Source organism: Micropterus salmoides, unplaced genomic scaffold, assembly GCF_014851395.1.
Source record: "Micropterus salmoides isolate LMB-PRFRI ecotype aquatic unplaced genomic scaffold, ASM1485139v1 Ms_hic_scaffold_19, whole genome shotgun sequence".
Classification (NCBI taxonomy): Eukaryota; Metazoa; Chordata; class Actinopteri; order Centrarchiformes; family Centrarchidae; genus Micropterus; species Micropterus salmoides.
The window spans coordinates 26,132,762-26,154,680 of record NW_024041039.1 but is presented as its reverse complement, the minus strand read 5'-3'; the positions used below and the strand labels follow the sequence as shown (position 1 = coordinate 26,154,680).

The following is a 21,919-nucleotide window of genomic DNA, read 5'->3' as shown; positions in this document are numbered from 1 at the left end:
CCACCAAAACCGCTGTTTTGCGGTGCTACACAATTGCGAACAAAGTCCTCTTGGCTCCAGGGTGGCAGGTGAGAGCAAAGGCGTGCGCCCAGTGGATAACCTGGGACCTTAACTCAGATGGCACAAACAGACGGTTAGGTGGACAACCTACCGGGACAGGCTGACCAGCATTGGCCCGCCTGACCCAGTCCTCCACCTCCCAGACTGCTCCCACCACACACAAGGAGGGCAGCATAGTCTCCTGGGACTTGGGGACGGAGTCAACGTGAAACAAGCAAGAGAGACAGAGCATCTGGCTTAACATTCTTCGATCCAGGGCGATATGACAGCGTGAAGTTAATCCGACCAAAGAAAAGGGCCCACCTGGCTTGGCGAGAATTCAGTCTTTTAGCAGTGCACAGATACTCGAGGTTCTTGTGATCAGTCCATACCAGGACCGGCTGCGCCGCCCCCTCCAGCCAGTGTCTCCACTCCTCCAACGCCGCTTTGATGGTCAGCAGCTCACAGTTGCCAACATCATAATTCCTTTCTGTGTGAGACAATTTGCGAGACAAATATGCACAGGGGTGGAGCTTACCATCCTGAGGGCTGCGCTGGGACAGGACAGCTCCAATGCCCACATCAGAAGCATCCACCTCAACCATGAACTGCCGACCAGGATGTGGTAATACCAGAACCGGAGCAGCGATGAAACAGTTCAATTTCTGGAAGGCAGAGTCAGCTTGAGGCATCCAGTCAAAACATAGTCTTGGAGGAAGCGAGAGCATGCAAGGGGGCAACAACCTGACTAAAGTTTCTGATAAACGTCCTATAAAAATTGGCAAATCGCAAGAAGCACTGCACCTTCTTGCGAGTAGTTGACACCGGCCAGTCCTTAACTGCTCTCACCTTTTCCGGATCCATACTCATTTCCCCCTCGGCCAACACGTACCCCAAAAATGACAACTTGGGAACGTGAAACTCACATTTCTCCGCCTTCACATAGAGCTGGTTGTCAAGAAAGCGCTGGACCATCCTACTAACCTGCTGAACAAGGGTCTCAAGATTGGGAGAGAAGATGAGTCATCCAGATAAACAAACACAAAGTCATTTAACATATCTCGTAGGACATCATTCACTAGGGACTGAAACACGGCTAGAGCATTTGTTTGTCCAAAAGGCATCACCAAGTACTCACGGTGACCACTAGGAGTGTTAAAAGCTGTTTTCCATTTGTCCCCTTCCCTGATCCTAAAGCCTATTTCACACTACAAACAGCTGTTTCGTGTGTAGGTTTGCGTCATTTCCAGTTTCACATTTCACGTGTTTTCTTGACAAAACACACGTCCTTGGAGAGTCTTTGTCAGCTCGCGTAGTGTGTGACCCACTGTCACCAATCAGTTACGTAGTGCGAACGCTACAACGACTTCAAGACTCCCGTCACAAGACGGCAAGTTGACAAGAGATCAATAGAACAGTCATAAGGTCTACTGGGAGGAAGTGAGGTGGCCTCTTATAAATTGGTAATACGAGGGGATGTTAGAGAGGTCTGGAAAGTCTTTATCTCCAGTCAATGTGGGGATTATGCTGAACTAACCATGGGAACCCTAAGATGAGTGCGTGCTGGGGTGACCTAATCAGGGAATGAAATAGTCACAGGGGTGATGTGGTGGGTTACCCGCCAGAGGAGCTGGCTGTCCAAAGCTGTGGCCACCATAGGTTCCGACAGTGGGAGGGAGTCCAGGCTCAGCTCTCTGGCAAGGGGGATGTGGATCAGATTGGCATCGGCGCCTGAATCCACCAGCACCACCTGTGAGCGAGGAGGACAAACAGAAAGAAGCATTACTGTTGGAATGTCTGTTGCACAAGAGGAACGATAAATAGTGGTTTGGCTCACCAGTTCCCCGCTTATAGTGGGCAGCGGGCGATGAAGTGGCCGAACTGGGAGCAATAGATATATCTACCCTCTCTCATTCTCTTAAGTCTCTCCTCCGGAGGGAGCTGAGCACGAAAACGCTCTCTGTAGAGCCGTTTGTCTGTTTGGGCTACTGTAGAAACATGGTGAAGCAACATGATATGTTCAAATAGCCATCCACTGGAATTGCATTTCTTACAACTGGAAGTGCCACATTTCCAGAGTTGGTAGAGATGTCCCTGTCACCACTGGTGATTACCCACTTAGTTTGGGTTCACGCTGAACTTGGCTTTGCAGATTTTGTGTGCATGTTTTTAGGGCATGTGAAATTGCCACACTGACATGAATCCCTTGTGGATTCCCATCACGAGTTTTCATCTGTTTGTTTTTTTGGTTGCAGTTGCTTTCATCCTCTGTAATATGCTCTTGGCAGATTGTTCATTTTTCAGTCACAGAATAATTTGCTTAGCACATAAATGCAAGATAACTGTATTCAGGTGTGACTCATATATGAATATACAATGGCTAATGCTCGCCTTGAGTGTAATCCCAAGTTCAAGTCTGCGCAATCATGTAAAGGCTTCACCGTCAACTAAACCACTCTTCCCTATTTTATAGTGTCCACAAACAGCCATAATCAAATTGTTTTGTTGTTCATTGTATGTGAGGCATATGTGTGATGCCACCAAACCATGTAGTTTTCTGTGAATGTAGTACATAGTGTTTTTTTTCTAATAATAAATATTTAAAAAATAAGTTTGGACCAGTGTGAGGAAAAGATCTTTAAACCTTATTTTATCCACTTTGGATGAACAAACACTGAATTCTGCCCAAAAAAACATGTCCCAAATACAAGTCAACCCTCCCCAGTTTACCTCCTCTACCCTATCATTACAGCTGCAATATGGTGTAACAGATTTTACTCTTAACAGATAGCATTCAGATGTGTCCTCTTTAGTTTGGGGATATAGCACTCATTCAGCCGGGACATGTCAGGCCATTCAATCTAATCTGCACTTGTCTTGACATATTGGCTTATGCCTGTTGCACACTACGCCATTTGACAGCAAAAATCAATGTGGCTTAAGTAGAGATCCTGATCCAGCAACAGTCACGTCATCGCCGCCACCCACCTCCCAGCTTCTTAACCCCTGCTGCCTCTATGCAGACCTAGTTGTACACAGCATCATTTTCAATCAATTTCATCTTTCCCCTATGAAAAAACCCACTTTGATTTAAAACAGCCAGCACAATCGAAACCTATGGCGATGTCTCTTAGGGGGTAAAAAATTCCATTTCTATGTAAAGCAGGTTTTACATTTCTTGTTGTATTTCTTTCAGATATGTGACCCAAAACAGATTGATTCAAGAACATCTCAATTTGCAATTTAATCATTTTTGGCACTTTCGCGCAGCCACTTTTCAGACTGATTAGCTTTGGCATTTTACAAATTAGTTTTGATTTTTAATAATTGCAGACAGAAACTCACATTTGCAGTTCTCTCTCACCATGTTTAATAGCTATATGGTATCATGTTATCGAGCATTATGATTCATTGTCATTACGTGTGAATCCCCAAGAAAACAGACCTTTATAAGTGATGTGAAACTTAATGAAATTACAGTGACCACGTAACCATTGGCCAGTTGTTGCCTTAAAGGTCTGGGGCTGTATTACAGATCTTAAGTCTTAAGTTAAGATAGGAAGAGTCTAAGATTAAGATTTTTCACAATTTGGTATTACAGAAGCAAATCCTAACTAACTTTAGGAATCTTATCTTACTTCATCCTATCTTATCTCAGGTTAAGCAATCCTAAACACTCAATCCAACATCGGTTATCAACTTTCATGTCTGTTACCTAGCAACCGATGCCACTTTTCTCATCTCGCCAAGCTAAACTGCTTTTAATCGCTCTTTTTTGGTAGTTTTTTTTTTTTTTTTATGAAACATACACTGATGGAGTAGAAACAACAACTATCATTGAACCTCAAGATGACTTAGAAGTGTTTGTATTCTCTGTCGAGAAATCCAAACCCACATAACGCTAATCTGGGGAGATTAAAGATGGAGAGTGGGCTAAAATAGCGGACACAGTCACCGCCATCCAGCGGAGCGCTGATGCTGTTAAAAAGAAAATAAGTCCATTTACAGTGATATGAAGTGAAGAGCAATAGACTAATAATAATAATAAAGGCTGCGGCGAACGTCATCATGTTTTTCATGAATTTAACGATCTCCTTCTATCAGAGACTTGCATTAGGATCAGGCCTTTACATTATGTCATGAGACATTATCTAGCGTTACATCGCCTACAGCCTTTCTACTAACGAGTGTTTTGTAATCAAACACATCGGTAGAATCCATTAAGTTTTGCCTGTTGACATTTTGTTGATTTTGTAAAAGCAATGAAAGAGCGACCATGTGGATTAAACGAGTTGGCAAACACTAGCCCACCTGGTGGAAAAGTAAAAGTTAGGACAGCTTAACAGTTATCCTTAAATTAGGAGAGTTTATTTAAGATTTTACCAGTTAGGATGCTTCTGTACACTTTTCTTTTCAGTTCAGTTCCTAACCCTTATTACCATGGTTACCAAGCAGTTAGGATAGGATCTGCCAGTTAGGAAGTTTCTGTAATATGGCCCTGGTGTGTAATATTTAGGAGGATGCATGTTTTCAGTGGTGTATGAAGACCATACATAATGAACTGTTGTGTTTTTATTACCTTAGCCATTTCTGTCTACATACACCATAAGTCTTCTTACATGGAGGTTGCCATGTTGCTTCACCATTTTTCTACAGTAGCGTGTTTCGTCACTATGTTGAATACGGGCGAAGACAAAAAATTAACGCTAGTAGTAGTGGTGATCAAATGGTTTATTAGAAGTAAGAAAAGAAGACAAATTTGGACAAATAGAGGACCACACGTATTATTTAGCACAAGAGCCAACAGAGAGTGTTGGCCACCATAGCTCTCCTGCGCGCTTGGGGGGAGGTGCATTCATGTGGGGTTGGAATAATCAGAATCTTTTTTCCTCCTTAGATCTTTATTGCAAAAAGAAAAATAAAGTGAACATGGGACATAAAGAAGTATACAGAACTTTGATTCTTCAAAATCACATATTGCATATACATATTTTTCTAATTTCTAATATGGTTATAACTATGGTTATAAGATTGCTGTCCATGTAGAGTGAACTAGATGTCTGTGTGTGTTGTTTATAGACTCAGATAATGCTAATCCAACACATTACAGTAGCGTCCATCTTGATAGCACGTTCCCTCTTAAGAGCACATGAACACACACTGAAGTGGGAAGAACGACTTCACAACCCGGGAAATTGGCACGTGAATGCACCAGAAGGCGCTGGTTACAATTTGCAAACCTCACCACTAAATGCCACTAAAATTTAGCTTAAATCTTCTGTTTCCACTTCCTTTTCTTCATATTCAACTTCTCATTCGACATGCATCTGTAATTGTTACACCAGGCTGTGATGAAAAACTAACCAACTCAAAAAACATGGGAAAGTAATCACTAAAGTAAGGCCGGTGAGCACATAAGAAGACACTTAAGTGATGTCCTCAGCAACATTTCATGTCAATTTTCATTTACATACTATTTATTTTGGAAGGGGTAACTTTAATTAAAAGGCAGTGCATACCTCCAAGGGTGTCTTTAGTTATTTTGGTTATGAACAGTGCTACCACTGACAGTGGGAGGAGCTTTGATAGGACATTCTGTACTTTAAGTCACCAGATTCCTTAAACTTATAACAATGATAAAGATGTAATTTGTCCCACCCTAGTTGATGCAACAATGCTAACAGAGGGATAATCAGTCAAAATAAGTGAAATCAGCAGTGTTGGTTTAACACGGGTGTAGAGAGCTTTAAAATTAATCTCAGTTAATATGTTGAGCATTTACTTTAAACCCTAAAATGCATCTTCTTCTAAGTTACTAAATTAAAAAACAAACAAAACAAACACCCATTTTAAGTCCTGGTAACACCCCCAGCACTGAGAAAGAAACACTAAATGCACAAGGTAAAACCAACACTGCTGGTCTAAGATGATGATTTTATGTTTGTATCTGAAGTCATTTTGTATCTCAAAAAAAATCTCAGTTCAAGGTGAGTGATTATTTTTCCAAATGATTGTAATTTGTCCTCACCAGCACAAGTGAGTCAAAGAAAAACAATAATTAAAAAAAATGTTTTATACACAGCTTGACTCTCACATAACTTTATTTTTACAATTATGAGGTCCATTAATCAAATCATCTCCTCTTCTAACCCTAAACAAAACCTCATTCCTAACCCAATTTGAATTTATATCTTGTGTGAGGACAAGAAAGCTTGTAAGACGTCATCATGTTTTGACAAGAACACGCATGAACACATACAGTTATAAAGTGAGTCTTCACATCTGCTCTGACTCACCCTGGCAGTATGTCCAACCAGGTCTCGCAGCATTGGGATAACATTACCACTTAATAACAATATGCACAAGGGCATAGGTTTTGATTCAACATTGGTGGGGACGCATGATAAGTGGGGTCTGGGGGGATAATGTGAGCGTTAAACATTTAATTTCCTGCATTTGGTTTATTTTTTTCTGTAACAATTTCTTACTTTTGTGCATAATTTTATAGTGAAAATATCTTTAATTATGAAAAGGGAAACACAAAATTCATGCGACCAGTGGCTAATCCAAACATAAAAATGTAATAGAATATAATGCAGTAAGGCTCTCAGGCATTATGTTGCTTTTAAATATGTTTTCTCCTGTAGATCAACTTTTCTCATTTAACAACATCCCTACTGAGTCAACACACATGTACCATGATTAGTCTTCCCTCCTCTTTTGTGTCTTTTGTATGGGGAAGTAACTTCTTTAATGGTGACCTGTTATGTTTTTCCCTATTTTCTGTCATACCTATAACGTTACAATGTTGGATGTTCATGTTAAATGTTGCCAAAGCTTCAAATAATGAGGTAAACATACTGAAAAGAAATCCAATCCAATCCAGTTCTTTCTACTTTTCTATAGTATATGGTCATTTGCCCTCAGCCCCATCCTCCTGGTAACTGTTATGTTCAGTCTGTCTATACTGCATAGCACAGAAGGATCGCCAGTCTGTTGAAGTTCTTCAAAATGTTGCCAAAAAGTGCAGGTCGGTTGTAAATGAAAATGAAGCTTATTTGGTTTTCCTAAAGAAGAAAACGACAAACAAGATTGGATACGGTTTCTTTTTGGGGGGCTGGAAAACCCACTTCAGGGTCTTGACCAGTCAGAAGACAGTTGGCTTTTAGGGGCGGGCTTAAAGATACAGGAGCATGTACAGCTTGTTTCAGACCAGCTGAAATGAGGGCCTGCATGAAGGGCCAGTATAATAAAAAAATAACTTTGAATCATGCCAAGTTAACATACAGGAGTCATGGAACTACAATATAGAGCTTTAAATGTGCATGTGGCACATCAGAAAGTTTTCTGCTTATGTCAAAATCTATCCCACATATCTGTGTTCTCTGACATTTGAAGAACGAAGTTGTAATATTTTGAGAGAATAAAGTTTGTAGGCTAATAATACGAGAATAACGTAGCAATTTAATATGAATGAAGTCATAATATTTCAAATTAAAAATCTACCTGCCCTATATGCCTACTTCTCTGTGCATTTGCCTGTGTTATTGCTCTGCTGATGTGGTAATATCCCTTCAGACCATCTGACTGACACAGAAATCCATTTGGGACTGTACTGTTCTGCTGCTCTCACAGACACAATTGAAAACACTTCTGATCAGGCATAAATCTCACCTCAAATCCACACAAATGTTCAAATTGAGCACCTCTGACTAAGTGCAACTCACACTGCTGTCCAAACTGTCACACTCTAAATAACTGTAGACTGCTAAGAAATACTAAAACATGCACATATGAACCAAACAACTTATTCTATTATGACCTTTTCTCATAATATTTCTTGAAATCTCAGATTATTATTTTTTGGCTCTAATACTCCATCATGGTTCACTACAGTTCCACCTTTTGGTTTCTGTTTTTCTCTCACTAATTTGCGGCTGACTGTTAACAGTTTGTGTACCAAATACATTGACTAGACACTGACACACAATAGTGGTTATATATATTTTTTTTAATCAACATTATTACTAGGAGCCATTAGTAGTTGCTGGATATTGTTAGGGACATGTCCTTACAATCAATACCTTATTCTACACTGTTGAATATGCAACACACTTCATGTATTGTCCTGATGGATGAGACTCACAGCTAATGCAAACCAGAACCCACAAGACAAATAAGCCTTGATGTAGTTAGGACATAAGCATCCCAGATAGTCACTAACAAACAAACACACACACCCCAAATGAAAATTAAAAGAGCTACATTAGACAGGGCAGAGCACTAAGGGAGCATAAATGAATAGCATTATGAAATGATGAATTGTCAATTGGCAGCAAAGATTAGTTGGCCTGAGCTGTTTTGTTTTATTTTTCTATGGTGAAAAAAAAAACACATTCTCATCATGGGAGAGGCTTTCAGCAAACAGCAGTCTGAACAAAGGTCAGGTGATTTTAAATAACCAACAGGCCGTTAGGACACAGAGGACCATTATGAGAATTATTAGCATCTGCATTTGGATTAGTCATGTATATCTAATTCCCACATGAGCAGTCTTTTTCATTCATTTTATATATTTATATTTAGGACCACTGTGCCTTGCATGGTATACTACTAATTAGGTTTAAGTGTTTGAGTGATGTGCTCTGGCAGCTCTGCTGTGATCCACTGCTCAGTTAATAAGTCCTGTGAGTGCCAGTGCAGACATGACCAGATAAGAAAAAAAATAATTCAGTAGTACAGAAGACTTGAGTACAATTTTACACTTAGATAAACATCAGGTTTACACTGATCACTTTTGATTGGATGCCATACTGCTCAGTCCATTTTATTGTCAGTAAATGTAGCATATTCAGTTTCTTTGTTCCCTTCGAATGATAGATTTATAGCCTATTCCTTGTGTGTTTCATATTTAAATACAGAGCATTGTCATCCCCATTTATCTAGCTTGAAGAGTGTGTAGTGTTGCAGTGCATATGCTTACATTTATCTTATGCACAAGGAGCAAACAGTCCGGTACAATTACAATCCCATCATCATCATACTAAGTACTCATTCAACAGAAAGGCCATTTCTAAATTTGTCCGTCAGCCGAGGCGGTTGGGAATTCAGCAACACCATATGTGTATGACTCAGTCGGCGAATCATTTCAAGGTTATCAAGGAGACAGTGGCAGCTCTTATCTAGGGCTTCATTTCCTTTCTATTATGGGATATGGCAGGGAGCAGGTCCCACACCACAAAGCTGTTCTCTAACGGTGTACTGTGGTGCTATAACATCACTTCCCATCTGGTCAACACCTTCCCTCCACTTTGAGCAGTGTCTGGGTGGAGAGAAAGGGAGAGAGATTGGGTGAAAAGGGATTGAAAAGAGGTGAGAGCAGTGAAAGGAGGAAAAAAGAAAGAATGTAAGATGGGAAGCTGGCAAAGGTAGTAATGCAAAGCCTGTAGAGTCAGAGCACAGACATTGGGGAAATCAGAAAAGCTCAGAGCCTGTTTGTGTAGTGGGGGTGCTTGGGTTTGTGTGCGTGCATGCGTTTATGTTTGCTGTACTCTTACTAGCACAGTTCTACCCAAACAAAGCACACAATAAACCCCAAAATAAACATGGTTACAGACAGTTTCCTAATTCCCAGCACACTTGTCATAATGGTATGGGAGAGACCTACTAAGATCTGTGAGAATAAAGTCATTATCAACTGTCTGAGGCTGGTGAAACCTTTAAACTTTTGTCAAGTTGTTATACTTTGGTGGTCATACTCGTAATTGTAAAAACTTGTCTCAATGAGTCGATGTAACAAGATTGACATGCCAGTAAAAGCACAGTAAAAGAAAATAGGTTTTGGATCACCAAATATCCTGTAAAGTGGTTTTATTAGATGTTTGTCCACTAGTTGGCAGAAACAAAGCTGCAAGCTCACAGACACATGGCCCTGACAAGTTATTGCATTATAAAATTATTGCTAACATGTCTTCTGAGACACCAGCAGACACAGAACAAAATGCTTTTGAATTTAGGTCCAATATCTTCACTCTCCTTTTAACTCCAACTCCTAAGAAACCAATTGGGATTTAGCTGCTTGATGTTTAACTTTCTACCATATCTAGTCTAGATGCTCACTTTGTCTTTCTTTATCTTGTATTTTGTGCTGTGCAGGTAAAGTATAGTGGATTTATCTGAGCTTTTTCTTGCAATAAAAACGCTGCGGGAATCAGGTTTGATAAGAGCATTGAGACTGAACCATGCAGTAAATATAAAAGCAAAACAAGGAGCTAAAAGTGGCTAAAAAGCTATGTACTGATATTTCTGTGTGAGCAAATCATTTTACCATTTTCCATTTGATTCACAATGTTTTAGTCATTTTCCTGATCGTATGTCAAATGAGATTAATGCCAAATAACATGGCATGGTTAAGTAAGAAAACAGCATCTGTTGAGCCAGAGTGGGAGCATCATGATGAAACATCAAACTGTCTTTTGTTCTGTTTTACAGCTGAGCTGCTGATGTGAATGTCTGCAAACTGGACACTGGAAAAAAGTGATGCAACAGAATGATAGTATGTATAGCAGCAAAACAGTGGCAAATCTAAAATGACAAAACAAAGTTAAGTTGCAGTATGCAGGGATGCGTGTGATGATGCTCGCATTTAAGCACAAGATATGCTGAGCGTGTTTGTGTGTATACTGTAATCGGTAGCTACTGTTGCCATGTGCTGGTGGTGTGTGCAAAGTATGGCATTCATACATTTACATTTCTCATTAGTGAAGAAGGTGTTTACAGTGCATTCACCATATGTGGTGTCATGACTTGTATGTAAAAATGAAGGGATGGGCAAGAGGCAGGGGGAGGGGAGAGTGAGAGAGAGAGAGAGAGATTGTTGATGAGCTCGGAGCCAAAGAGAAATCAGCACAATTTGCTTAATAAAATTAGGGACAGTTGAACTAAACAAAGCCAGACGCTGGCTGTGGGAGAACAGCATTCACCGCAGGACTGCAGCTCGCTAACACACAAGAACCTGACCTGAGTGTGTTGTTGTCTCTCGACCACACACCTGCCATAATAGTGGCTTGAAATTCTAGTCTGACTCTACACCAGACATAAGCTCTCAAGTGAGGCACCACCTCGCACCTGTCCATCGCTAAACCACCAGTAGACGCAGGGAGTCTGGGGTGAGCTCAAAGGGGGCCATGAATCAACAGACAAAGGAAGAGAGGGACCCTCCCAAAATGGAAGGGAATGAGGAGGTCCCCATGTCAGCTTCTGCTGAAGCCCTGGACAGTCCCTCCTCTGAGACTTTGGGAGCTCAGGCAGAACAGGCCCGAGCTACCCTAACCCCCGACCCCCGCAGCGGATGTGGGTTTTTCTGTCAGCCATGGTGTCTGCTCCTTGCACTGACCCTACTCCTGCTTTCTCTCCTTGGCAGCTGGGCAGTGGTCCACCTTACACTGGGGACCCACGGAGGATCACCTTTTCAGGTGTCAGCCAGCTATGATCAGCGGATTCCACAGGATGACACGGCCACCATCGAGCCCCACTTTACCACCAACTGTACCATGGGTAAGTTGGCACATCCATTTCTTTTTAGGAAGAACTGTAAAGTAATAAAAACTCTTTTATTATGTATACTTTTACTCGATTTTGATAACTGTAACGTTTTGTTAGAATTGGTGGAAAATGACCTGTTAAAAAGTAGTTTAAGATAAAGCGATGAGTCCATCAACATTCACTAGTTACAGCTTTAAAAATGCAAGCACTTGCCTGATTTTTTTATAGCCATGTTTCATATCATAAATTGAGCAATTATCGGACGTCAGTTTGGGTTCTCGCTAGTCGTAACAGACATGTTGTTATAATTTTTTACCATTTCAAAGACAAATGATCAATATGTTAATTGGTAAAACAATGTCAAGTGTCTCAAACAACGTATTAGGTGATCTTGGGATCCTTCCTTTGTTTTCAGTACTGTTTTCTTTATGTTTCCTATCACAGTTTCTGTAATATGAATGTGGACTAAATGTGTCTCACATGGCTGCAGAGTTCCCAAAGCTGCTCAAACATGTCAAACTGGAAATTGCACAGCTACATTCTGTGATTTTTAACTTCATTACACCGTGTTGTGCAATGAATTGCGTAGACTGCTCGAAACTGAAATAATATCCTTCTCTGTCAACGTCGAAAGCTCCTGAAATTGGATTAATATAACTGATTCAATTTCCTCTAAGCGAGATGCAGAAGCACAGCAGCCATTGCTTAAACATTTAAAGTGTGCATCACTGAGGAAATATGGATAAAATCCTTGTTTCCTCTAACAGGCATATGTTTGGTAGGCAGAGAAATGAGAAATACCTGTTTTAATGGAACGTAATGTTGCACTGTACATGTGTGTTTGTGTATATGTATACAGGATCCAGATGTATTTAATCTATATTTTTCAAGCAGCTGTATGTAGAAATAGGTTTGATTTTCTCAGTGAGTGGAGTTTGAAAATGTTTCATTACTGGCTTCTGTAAGAAAAGTTCCCCAACTTGTTTACCAGACTGTTAGAGTCTGCTGAACTCGCAGAAAAAGGAATAAAAAGTTAAGAGAAATGCTTCACCAGTAGCTGCTTACATGGACTAAATTACATCTTAAAATTGGCAGCAGTACTCAAAACAGAGATTCATACATTGATATAATGTAGCTTACAACATTGTCCTTACAAGCCTACATTTTTCTGAAACTAGATATGGAATAAGGTATTTATAAATGCATTCTAGCATACTTCACCTCACATCACTCGTCCATATTGATATTTTACACTACACTTTTGAGTAGTAAATATGTAGATTAGACTGTGTAAAACGTTAGAGAGGCTTTTTGGTTTGCAGTTACCTGTGCCTGAAAATGCTCTTTAAATGCACAAGGCACTATTGATGTAGATTATAACTGAAATCCAAATCTTCGTCAGTACTTTTAAAACGTGGCCTAGATTATATTATTATTATTCTTTTGTTAATGCAATCACATAAACAATTCTGGTCATTTACAGAGAACACGAAACCATCACAAAAGGTCGGCTTTGTTTTTCCTGTTGGTATGACAGTGGCACAAACAGTGCTGCTGGACAGAGTGGACACCTGGGAATATTTTCTTATATGAACAATTGTTCACCTACCACTCGGAGAAAAGACTGACATATATTATTATTATATTCAAAGTCCACTCTATCCTAGTTCTTGTTATCCTATACCTGGTAGGCATTCAGGTGGGCTTTACTTTGTATTTTTCTATAGAACCACACAGAGCATTTTAAAAAGGTGTTTTGAATTCAGAGAGATGCACGCATTCCAGCAAATTTAATCTCCTCTACTTTTACAGAAGCAGAGTCTCTTTGAGCTCTGCAACAATGAAATCGCTTTAATGCTCGGTCAATATTTAGCTAAGGAGAAACACCGTTCAACAGGAAAGATTTGTCCATCTCTAATTCTTCAAATTCAGATCAAATGCAATGTTTGGGCTTGAGGTCAGGTCAGAGCAGTTTGTTAAAGCTGGCCAGCACTGGCAACCTTTTAACAAATCAGCAACACTTGACTCCCACATTACATTAACTGGATATGGTTGTCAAATATGCAAATACGTGTGTGTGTGTGTGTGTGTGTGTGTGTGTGTGTGTGAATGAGAAATCATGAGAAAGACGAGGAGAGGATAATAAATGCATTTCTTATTTCTTAGCCTAACCCTCAATATTGTGTACCTAACTTAAAAACTAGACGTAATCCTAACTGTTAAAAAACTAAATCCTGGACCTAGAGTAGTCCAGAATCAGTCAATTCCCCAAATTGTCTGAATCACTTAGCAAAAGAAGAAAAGCCACTGGTTAAAGTGCAAAACAAGGAAAAACACAAGTGTCTCAAATTCACATACAATCAAATCAATATATGTCCATGTATTCGTGATTCTCCAGTGATTCTTTGTCAAACTGCCTTTTCTATCACTGTACGGACAGAGCCGAGCGGGTGCTGTTGCTCATGCAAATCCAGCCTCAGCTGAACAGTGTCTAATTGTTCTCGGCTCTGGGTTCACTGTGTTCCTCTTGCCAGGCAGCACATAAGCTGTGGCTAGTAGAGAGAAAAGGCATGCAGACGTGCTGTACTCTCCTCAGGCACCACCTGGGTCCCCAGCACAACACCCACTACACACATCCCACTCCCAAACTAAGCCCTAATCCGTCTCGGCACGCTCGCCGTGTGGCCTCACCGCATTTTGCGGTGTTCTAAACCTCCCCCAGTTTCCCCTCCAGCACCTGTCATAAACCTGGGCTCGAATTACCTTCCTTCCCACCTAGCACAGAACATGAAGCCAGGGCGCTCATTTAAGGCTCTCATCATCAGTCCTTGGGAAAGACAGTTGTTTGCTTTATTTGTTCTAGGCCCCTGCACTCAAATTGAGCTAATTACTACTATTGATGACCTCTATTGTCAGGCTTTTGGGGTAACTGATCCAAACTTGGGTTTGATTCATTGTATTTAATTTGATCCCAATGGTTTGAAGTTTTCACCAGAAGTCTGTGGACACAAAATGTTCTCTATTTCTCAGTGGTACAGTTGCACAACAGTTTCCTGCAGACTTTTTGGAAGAAAAGCATGATTGTTCTGAAGTCACTGAGAGAGAAAAACATGCTAATAATGAATTTCATTTCCGTCCTCTTGTGGTACATTATTACTTGTTGTCTTTTTAGCACGTCCGCCTTGAGATATACAATATTAACAGTTAGAAGTCATAATATTCCCCACTTAGTGTTAAAGCTGATTCAGATTCATCTAAATCACATACATAAATGTAGTTTTAATCAGTTCTCCTGATGATCTTTTAAATCTGAATTGGAAATTTAAAAACGTCCATTTCCTCCCTCTTACTTTGTTTTCTTGAGTAGGAAGGTGGTGATTACTCAAGCCAGTGAAGTGGGAGGAGATATAGTCAATAAAGGATAAATAAATGGAGCAATGTCTGGCTTCTTTCTCCATACCCTTCCACTTTAATTAACTCATCAGTCACAGGGCCAACAAGCAATCCAATTTGTTGCCCCTAAAGTGACTTGTGTGGTTATATGCCTATCTCTGGAGCTCATCCTCCTGACAGGAAGTTAGAATCCTGCCTTCTGCCAGTATTTCTCTGATGGTTGTGGCATAGCCGTACAGAGAACGTTATTATTGAAGAGCAGCAAACCTGTCAATGACACTCTTAGACTCCTACAGTTTCTCATCCTGGAAGTAAACAGAGACTATTGTGATGACTGACAAGCTCATTACCAGATTGTGTCAATAGCAGATTTGACTTTGACTGTCTTTAGTACTGTGGCGAGGCAGATTTTCACATTTGACTTCACACTTATAACAGTGTTTGTCCAATGAAGATGAGTATATTCGTATTTGTACTCTTGTATTAGCTTGCAAACTGTCACAATTCATTTTCACAATTGGACATGTAGCTGAGACAAGGCAGCGGTGAACCCCATGGGAATTTTAACCGGTGACCTTCCCTTCCCTGGCTTATTTCCCTAACCATTACACCCTGCTGCTGCAGGCCCTTAATGGAGCGTTACGGCGAGTCTATACTTTGCGATTAGGTACACTGCAGCGTGAGGGTGTCCCTAGGCCCATCAATCACACACGGCCCTGTGGAGGCAATGAGGGAAATGGGTTTGGAGAAAGCCGGTGGAGTGGACAGAGTGTTAGACATGTGGATGGATGGGTGATGTGGTTTTGTAGGGGGAAGAAAACCTATTCAGTTTCATAACATGGTACTGAGACTCGCCTTTAAATACGCAGAACATCTCCAGTATAAGCATTTAATTGAGTTTTCAATTTCGCTCTGACTGCATGAATAAAATAAACTCATCCCTGGAGTTTTTGTTATTGGGTAACAAGCACAGGCTGCTAAAAAATGTATTTATATTCAACAAAAATAAATCCCCCACTATCACAACAGTGTGAGAGTGTGCTTATGAGATCAAAAGAATGTCAAAATTGCAGAAAGTGTATAAGGGTTGAGGGATGTCATACAGTGACGCAGCAGCCCATAAGGATGAGTGATAAAGTACAACTGATTGCATTGTTTCCCATCAGTCATGTAAAGACTCATCAGCTCTGCCAGCGCCCATCACTCTGTAGATGCACACGTTTGCAGACGGAATAATGTCAGACAGGTGTGCAAAGTCTCAGAAGTAGTGTGTTGGTTCTTGTTGTGAATTCAAAGTGTAATTTTCGGCAGACGCAGAAATCATAAGATCTATGTACAGGATGTGTTTTTATCATTTATTTCCTGCAGTGTCCATACTGGATCAGTACTTAAAGAAAGTTATATTCTACTTGTAAAACTTTCTTTAGCAGGAACAAACTTACAAAGTAAATTTACTGTTAGAAACCTTTTTATTTTTATTAAGATTACTATACATGTTTATCTATGTTTTCTATACTTAATATAAATGTGACAAACAATTTGAATTTAATCTTCAAAAACAAAGTAAGTACTTACAGAAAATAAATTCAAGATTTGACTAACATGTACCATAAGAAGACTCGAATAAAAGCCTGTGCAACCCATATCAGTTAAATTTTCCATATAAAAAAATCAATTATAGAAAACTTGAAAATTTAACATACCTTTTTTAAAATTCTATTATTTGTTCATGAGATGAATGTATACTTCAGATATTGGATTTTTATCTATGGACTGTCAGAGTGAAATAGAGTACTTTTATGTCTGTCCATGCTATGGGTTGCCTGAGACAGCTGGATCTAAGAGCTTGAATCAGCTTACGTCTGATTGGCCGGTAGGGCCTCTCTCTCTTGGTCATCAACGGCCTTCAAGCATCACTTCAGAGTCATGGCAGCATTCTGAGGAAATCAGGTCGGCTGAGTCAGTGAACTCTTTTAAGTCCCTTCTTAAAACATACTTTTATAGGAGAGCCTTTCCCGATCTTTTTTGACTTTATTTTATCCCTGTTTATTTTAATCTATTTTATTAATTTTATATTTATCTTAAACGTGTATTTTAGTCTTTTCAATGTTTTCTTGCTTTTATCTTGTATTGTTTTTGTATTATTGTCTTTTGGGTATTATTGTCTTTACACCTGTTAAAGCACTTTGTAACTTGTTTGTGAAAAGTGCTCTACAAATAAAGATTATTATATTATTATTATTATTATTAATATTATTATTCCCCCTACAAAATGGCTTTAGGGCATAAATGGGGTGATGGCACTTGAGAGACCCAGGTTCAATTCCCACTGTGACACCAATGTGTCCCTGAGATACTTAACCCCCTAGAAGCATGGGACCTCATATATACATATACATATATATATATATATATATATATATATATATATAGAGTCACCTTGGATATCTCATGGCAAGGACTGCTCATGTAAATATACAGAAATGTAGCATATGAGCTTTATATTGTACTTTTCTCATATTGGCTAAATATGCTAGCCTATATTGAAAAGATGCCAGGATTTATTATTGTTATTCCACATGTATCTGTTCATTAGATTGAAAGACCTGCTGGATTACGCTGTATGGCTGGTTATTGGATGTATTTTTGGCCTGTCATGGCATTTAGTAGACCACATGCATGTTCAGATTGTTCGGTACTATAACTGGTGAAGATTCTGTGGTAACACTTTCTATAATGAATTATACATATATTTATAACACAATATAATGCGTCCATAAGACATTATAACAGCTATTATAATCGCTTACAAACATGCATTAGGCACTATAGTTCATAATATATTATGACCTTTTGATTTAGTGTTTTATAACTAATAGTAATACCAGTTTATATCAATGTGCGGCAAGAATCTCTGACCACGTTCCATAACACATTATAACCACCGATTACAGGTGGACATAATACCATATGAACTAATTATAAGACCTTATAACACGTAATTGTTTGCTTTAAGTAAAGTGACACACTTTTTGCGCAGGAAAACAACTTTTATTTGTATTTCTTCACTTTATGAACAATCTGTATGGATTTTGAACATTTTGCAGTTTAGCACAAAAACACAACTTAATTACATCAAGAAAACTCATTGTCAGGGTGGTGAGAGATCGCTCAAGAGAAGACCTGTTGCCGACCAACATCATGTAAGAAGAGGCTCAGATGTTGTCACAGATGAATGGCGAGCCTATGGACAGGCCCTAACAGATGCAGTGGACAATTAAAGACAACCACTTCACAAAACGTAGCCTATTAAAAGACATTTTAAAGTAATTAATTAATTAAAGTAAGTAAAGTAATAAAAATAATAAAGTAATTACTAATAATAAAGTAATTACTAATAAAGTAATAAGTTATTATAGCGATGACCTTCATAGAAAGTGTTACCGATTTTGTTTTCTTATCAAATGAATGCCAAAATGTTGGTTTCATGATTAACAGGCATAAGTGGCATACTTTCTGTTATTTTTATCACATGTCAAAGCAGTATATTGCCCCTATCCCACCCTCGCCTTTAGATCTACCCAACCCCTTTAGGTGACTATGGTCCTTTTGTACACTGATCAAATGTGTGTTCAACATTTGAGCGTCAGGCATTATTTCTACCAAAGGAATGAGAATCCACCGACTCTGTGGTACTTGCAATAGGTTATGCTTCAAAGGCATTTGAATTCCCCATTGTAGCAGAAGTTAAAATAAATCAGGGTCAAGGTGCAGGCAGAGTGCCCTTAGGAAATAAAATCAAATAGTGTTCCTAAAACAGAAAAGGTGATGAAATGTCTGCTGCTCTTGAAAAATGTTAACATCATTACAATATAACATTTAATTAAATTCAGGGCGCAAGATACTAAAGTCTGCACTCATTGTGTGAAAGTGCTTGGGGTCATTTTTTGTGTAGGCAACTTTAAAAGGTTACTTGTCAGGTTAGTATCAGAGCAGATACAAATCTAGTATATTGGATTGGTGCATCGCTTTCACTACACTGTGATGAAACATCCCAGTTTTGAAAAATCTATTCTCATTGTTTGGAATCAATAGATATTGCAGAAATTGTCATTTAAAATAGTTTTTTCTACCTATATTTAAATAAATTTTCTGCAATATACAAAGCGATATGTTGTTTGGCTACTGTCCATTCTATTCACAAATGAAAATTCTAATGCTTTGTTGAGAATCTAAAGACCTCCACATGCACTACAATCCATACATTCAGTCTTTAAATCATATTGCCATCTCTGTACGCCACGTTTTCTACCTAACACACAATATAACCTGTTTTTATTCATTCTTTGTTTTTGTTTTATTAACTTAAATGTGGATTCTGCCTGGATTTAAAAAAAATCAACAAAACAGTTATTTTTGATACCAAGATACTCATTGCATATCGGTTTCATAAGTAAATAAAGAGGCATAAAGGAGGCACTTGGCAGTTCATCTATCTGGTATATTTACTTGGAGGTAATTTGATGCTTATTGCTCTGTTTTTGTTGTGGGTTCTGTGGGTCTTTTGCTCAGGATACTTAAGGGTCCCTTGGAATCTTGCTGGAGTCACACATTGTTAACCCAAAGGGAATGCCTAATGACAAAAAAAGCAGAAGCAAGTAAAAAAAAAAAATCAACTAACAGAAGATACAACCTGCCAAGACAAGGCCCTATGTGACAGTACTAAGCTTCATCACATTCTACCTCTAAGCTCTTGCCTTAGGCCTTTCCGCGAGCAGCATCCCCTCACCACAAACTGGGTTTCTGTTGCAGGCACCTTTCCAAGGCAATCTACACAGACAGTTTCATTTTAAGATATTGAGCAAGTGGTAATGGCTCAGGGCACCAAGTAAAGTATTCCAAGCATACGTGTGCCAAATGGAACAGCTGTCTAAGGCAACCCTGACCTGGCACAGAGGAGGACATTTCTGGATGTTACAGACCATTGAGGAAAAGTCAGTCATTAAGATAAAGCAATCTTAAATCTCATTTCATTCTGTAGAATGCTGGCATGAAATACTTATTCTGGCCATTAAGTTACTTCTGTCCATTTATTTGAAATGACAGGCTTTACTGTCTTGTATATAATTACTATGTAGTATTTTCATCTCTTGTAACCGAAGTCTGTTAGAGAGATATATTTCACGGATTCTGTTGGGTGCTCACTCACTAACTATACTGTGACCTTTGCTGACTTCACTCTACAACTTATACAACTTCAACAACATTGGCAGAATTTATGTCCTTAGAATGTAGCCTCTGACATATCCCAATGGATGCTGAAATAATCGTTGATTCTTGATGTTAACAAACCTCATCGTCATTTCATTATTCTTGTCAGGTTTATATAGTAAAATCATAGGCATTACTACCTGTGAGATGAAGGAATCAATTACACACATATGTCCACAATCATTTGTATTTTCAACCTTAAAGTTAGTGAAGTGAGTCGATTTCTTGTTTGGAATGGATTCAAACCTGCTCACCTGTAATCAAACCAAAAACACATGGTTTACACTGACAAATCAAAGCCCTCTGGTCTAATGCTGACTGTTTTAAAAGAAACAAATGCTACAATCTCACCATGGCCACTCTGTCTGTGGGACAGATACTTTGATATCAAAGCCACTCTGTATACTTTGTCGATAACCATGTTTACTGACCCTCGTAGACAAATAGGTGTTGTTACACAAGAAGCTTCAAAGGTGAGAAAAGCCAGCATGTGAGGTGTTGTGATTCATGGATAAGATGCGGAGAAGTGATTATGCATAATGTGAATGTCAGTCTTTTGTATATTTCAAGGAAATGACCACAAAAAGCGCAGATAAAAGTAAAAGCAGCATTAAGGATCATTCTAACCAGTTCTTACCTAAAACTTGGGTATCATGGATGGCTCGGCTCTAGGGTAGGCAATCGGTCCTGATTGAAATATCTCAACAACTATTGGATGGATTACTATGACATTTTATACAGACATTGCCCTGAGGATGAATTGTAATATATTTCATCACTTTTCATCTAGCTACACCATCAGGTCAAAATGTCAGGTTTTCCAATACTTTGGTTTATCACTTAATACCTGCAAAACTACATGACATTCCCATCAGCAGAGGTCATACTTCGTGTTTAGTTCAAATGTTAGCATGCAAACACTTAAAACTAAGGTGGTAAACATGTACCTGCTTAACTGGATGTTAGTTAGCATTGTCATTGCTGTTAGTATTTTGCTCAAAGCACTGTTGTGCCAAAGTACAGCCTTACAGAGTAGCTAGCATTTCCATAGACTTTTAGCGTTGTTGCTTTGATGCAACGTCTCTTACAAATGTTTGGTCACAATGGATCAGTATGATTCCAAAATGAGGAAATTATGGCCCTTATTAATTACGTAGATTTTATTTTATAGTATACTTAATTAAGTCCCATCATGTGGAAGTGATGCCTTGTTTGAAAGGGTCCATAGCTCCTCTATAAGGCTCACCAGTGTATTTTCATTGCCAGAATCACCTCTTTCCACACTTTCAACACTGACGTGACATGAACTCACCAAACCTAAAAGAACAGATGATGTACTCACAGCAGATCTGGTTAACAAGTTAACTGTCAAACATACATTGCAAATGATACACATTGCATGGGTCAGATTTTAAAGTATTGCATGCAAGTAAAATAATTTGACTATTCTGATCAATTTTAATTTATTTGTAATATAACAATGAGTATCACATGAACATAAACAATATGCCAATTATCTGCAAAGGCATCTCTGGAATGTGGAATAAACACTAAAGGTATTATTTTCAGTTTCTATCTCTTCCAGTCTGCTCATGTGTGTGCCGCTCTCTCTCCAGCAGGGATCATGACAGATAGTGATAGTGATTAGGCAGAGCTCTGACCAATCGAGCGT

The 21,919-nt window shown here is 39.1% G+C and overlaps 1 protein-coding gene across 1 annotated transcript in view; it reads left to right on the top strand.

Annotated features, from left to right (window-relative positions):
- Positions 1 to 21,919, top strand: part of alk (ALK receptor tyrosine kinase) — a 247,122-nt gene that overhangs the window by 164,910 nt on the left and 60,293 nt on the right. The window contains exon 5 of the mRNA XM_038729365.1: positions 11,462 to 11,595. Within this exon, the coding sequence (XP_038585293.1) occupies positions 11,462 to 11,595 (134 nt within the window). The remainder of the gene's footprint in view (positions 1 to 11,461; positions 11,596 to 21,919) is intronic.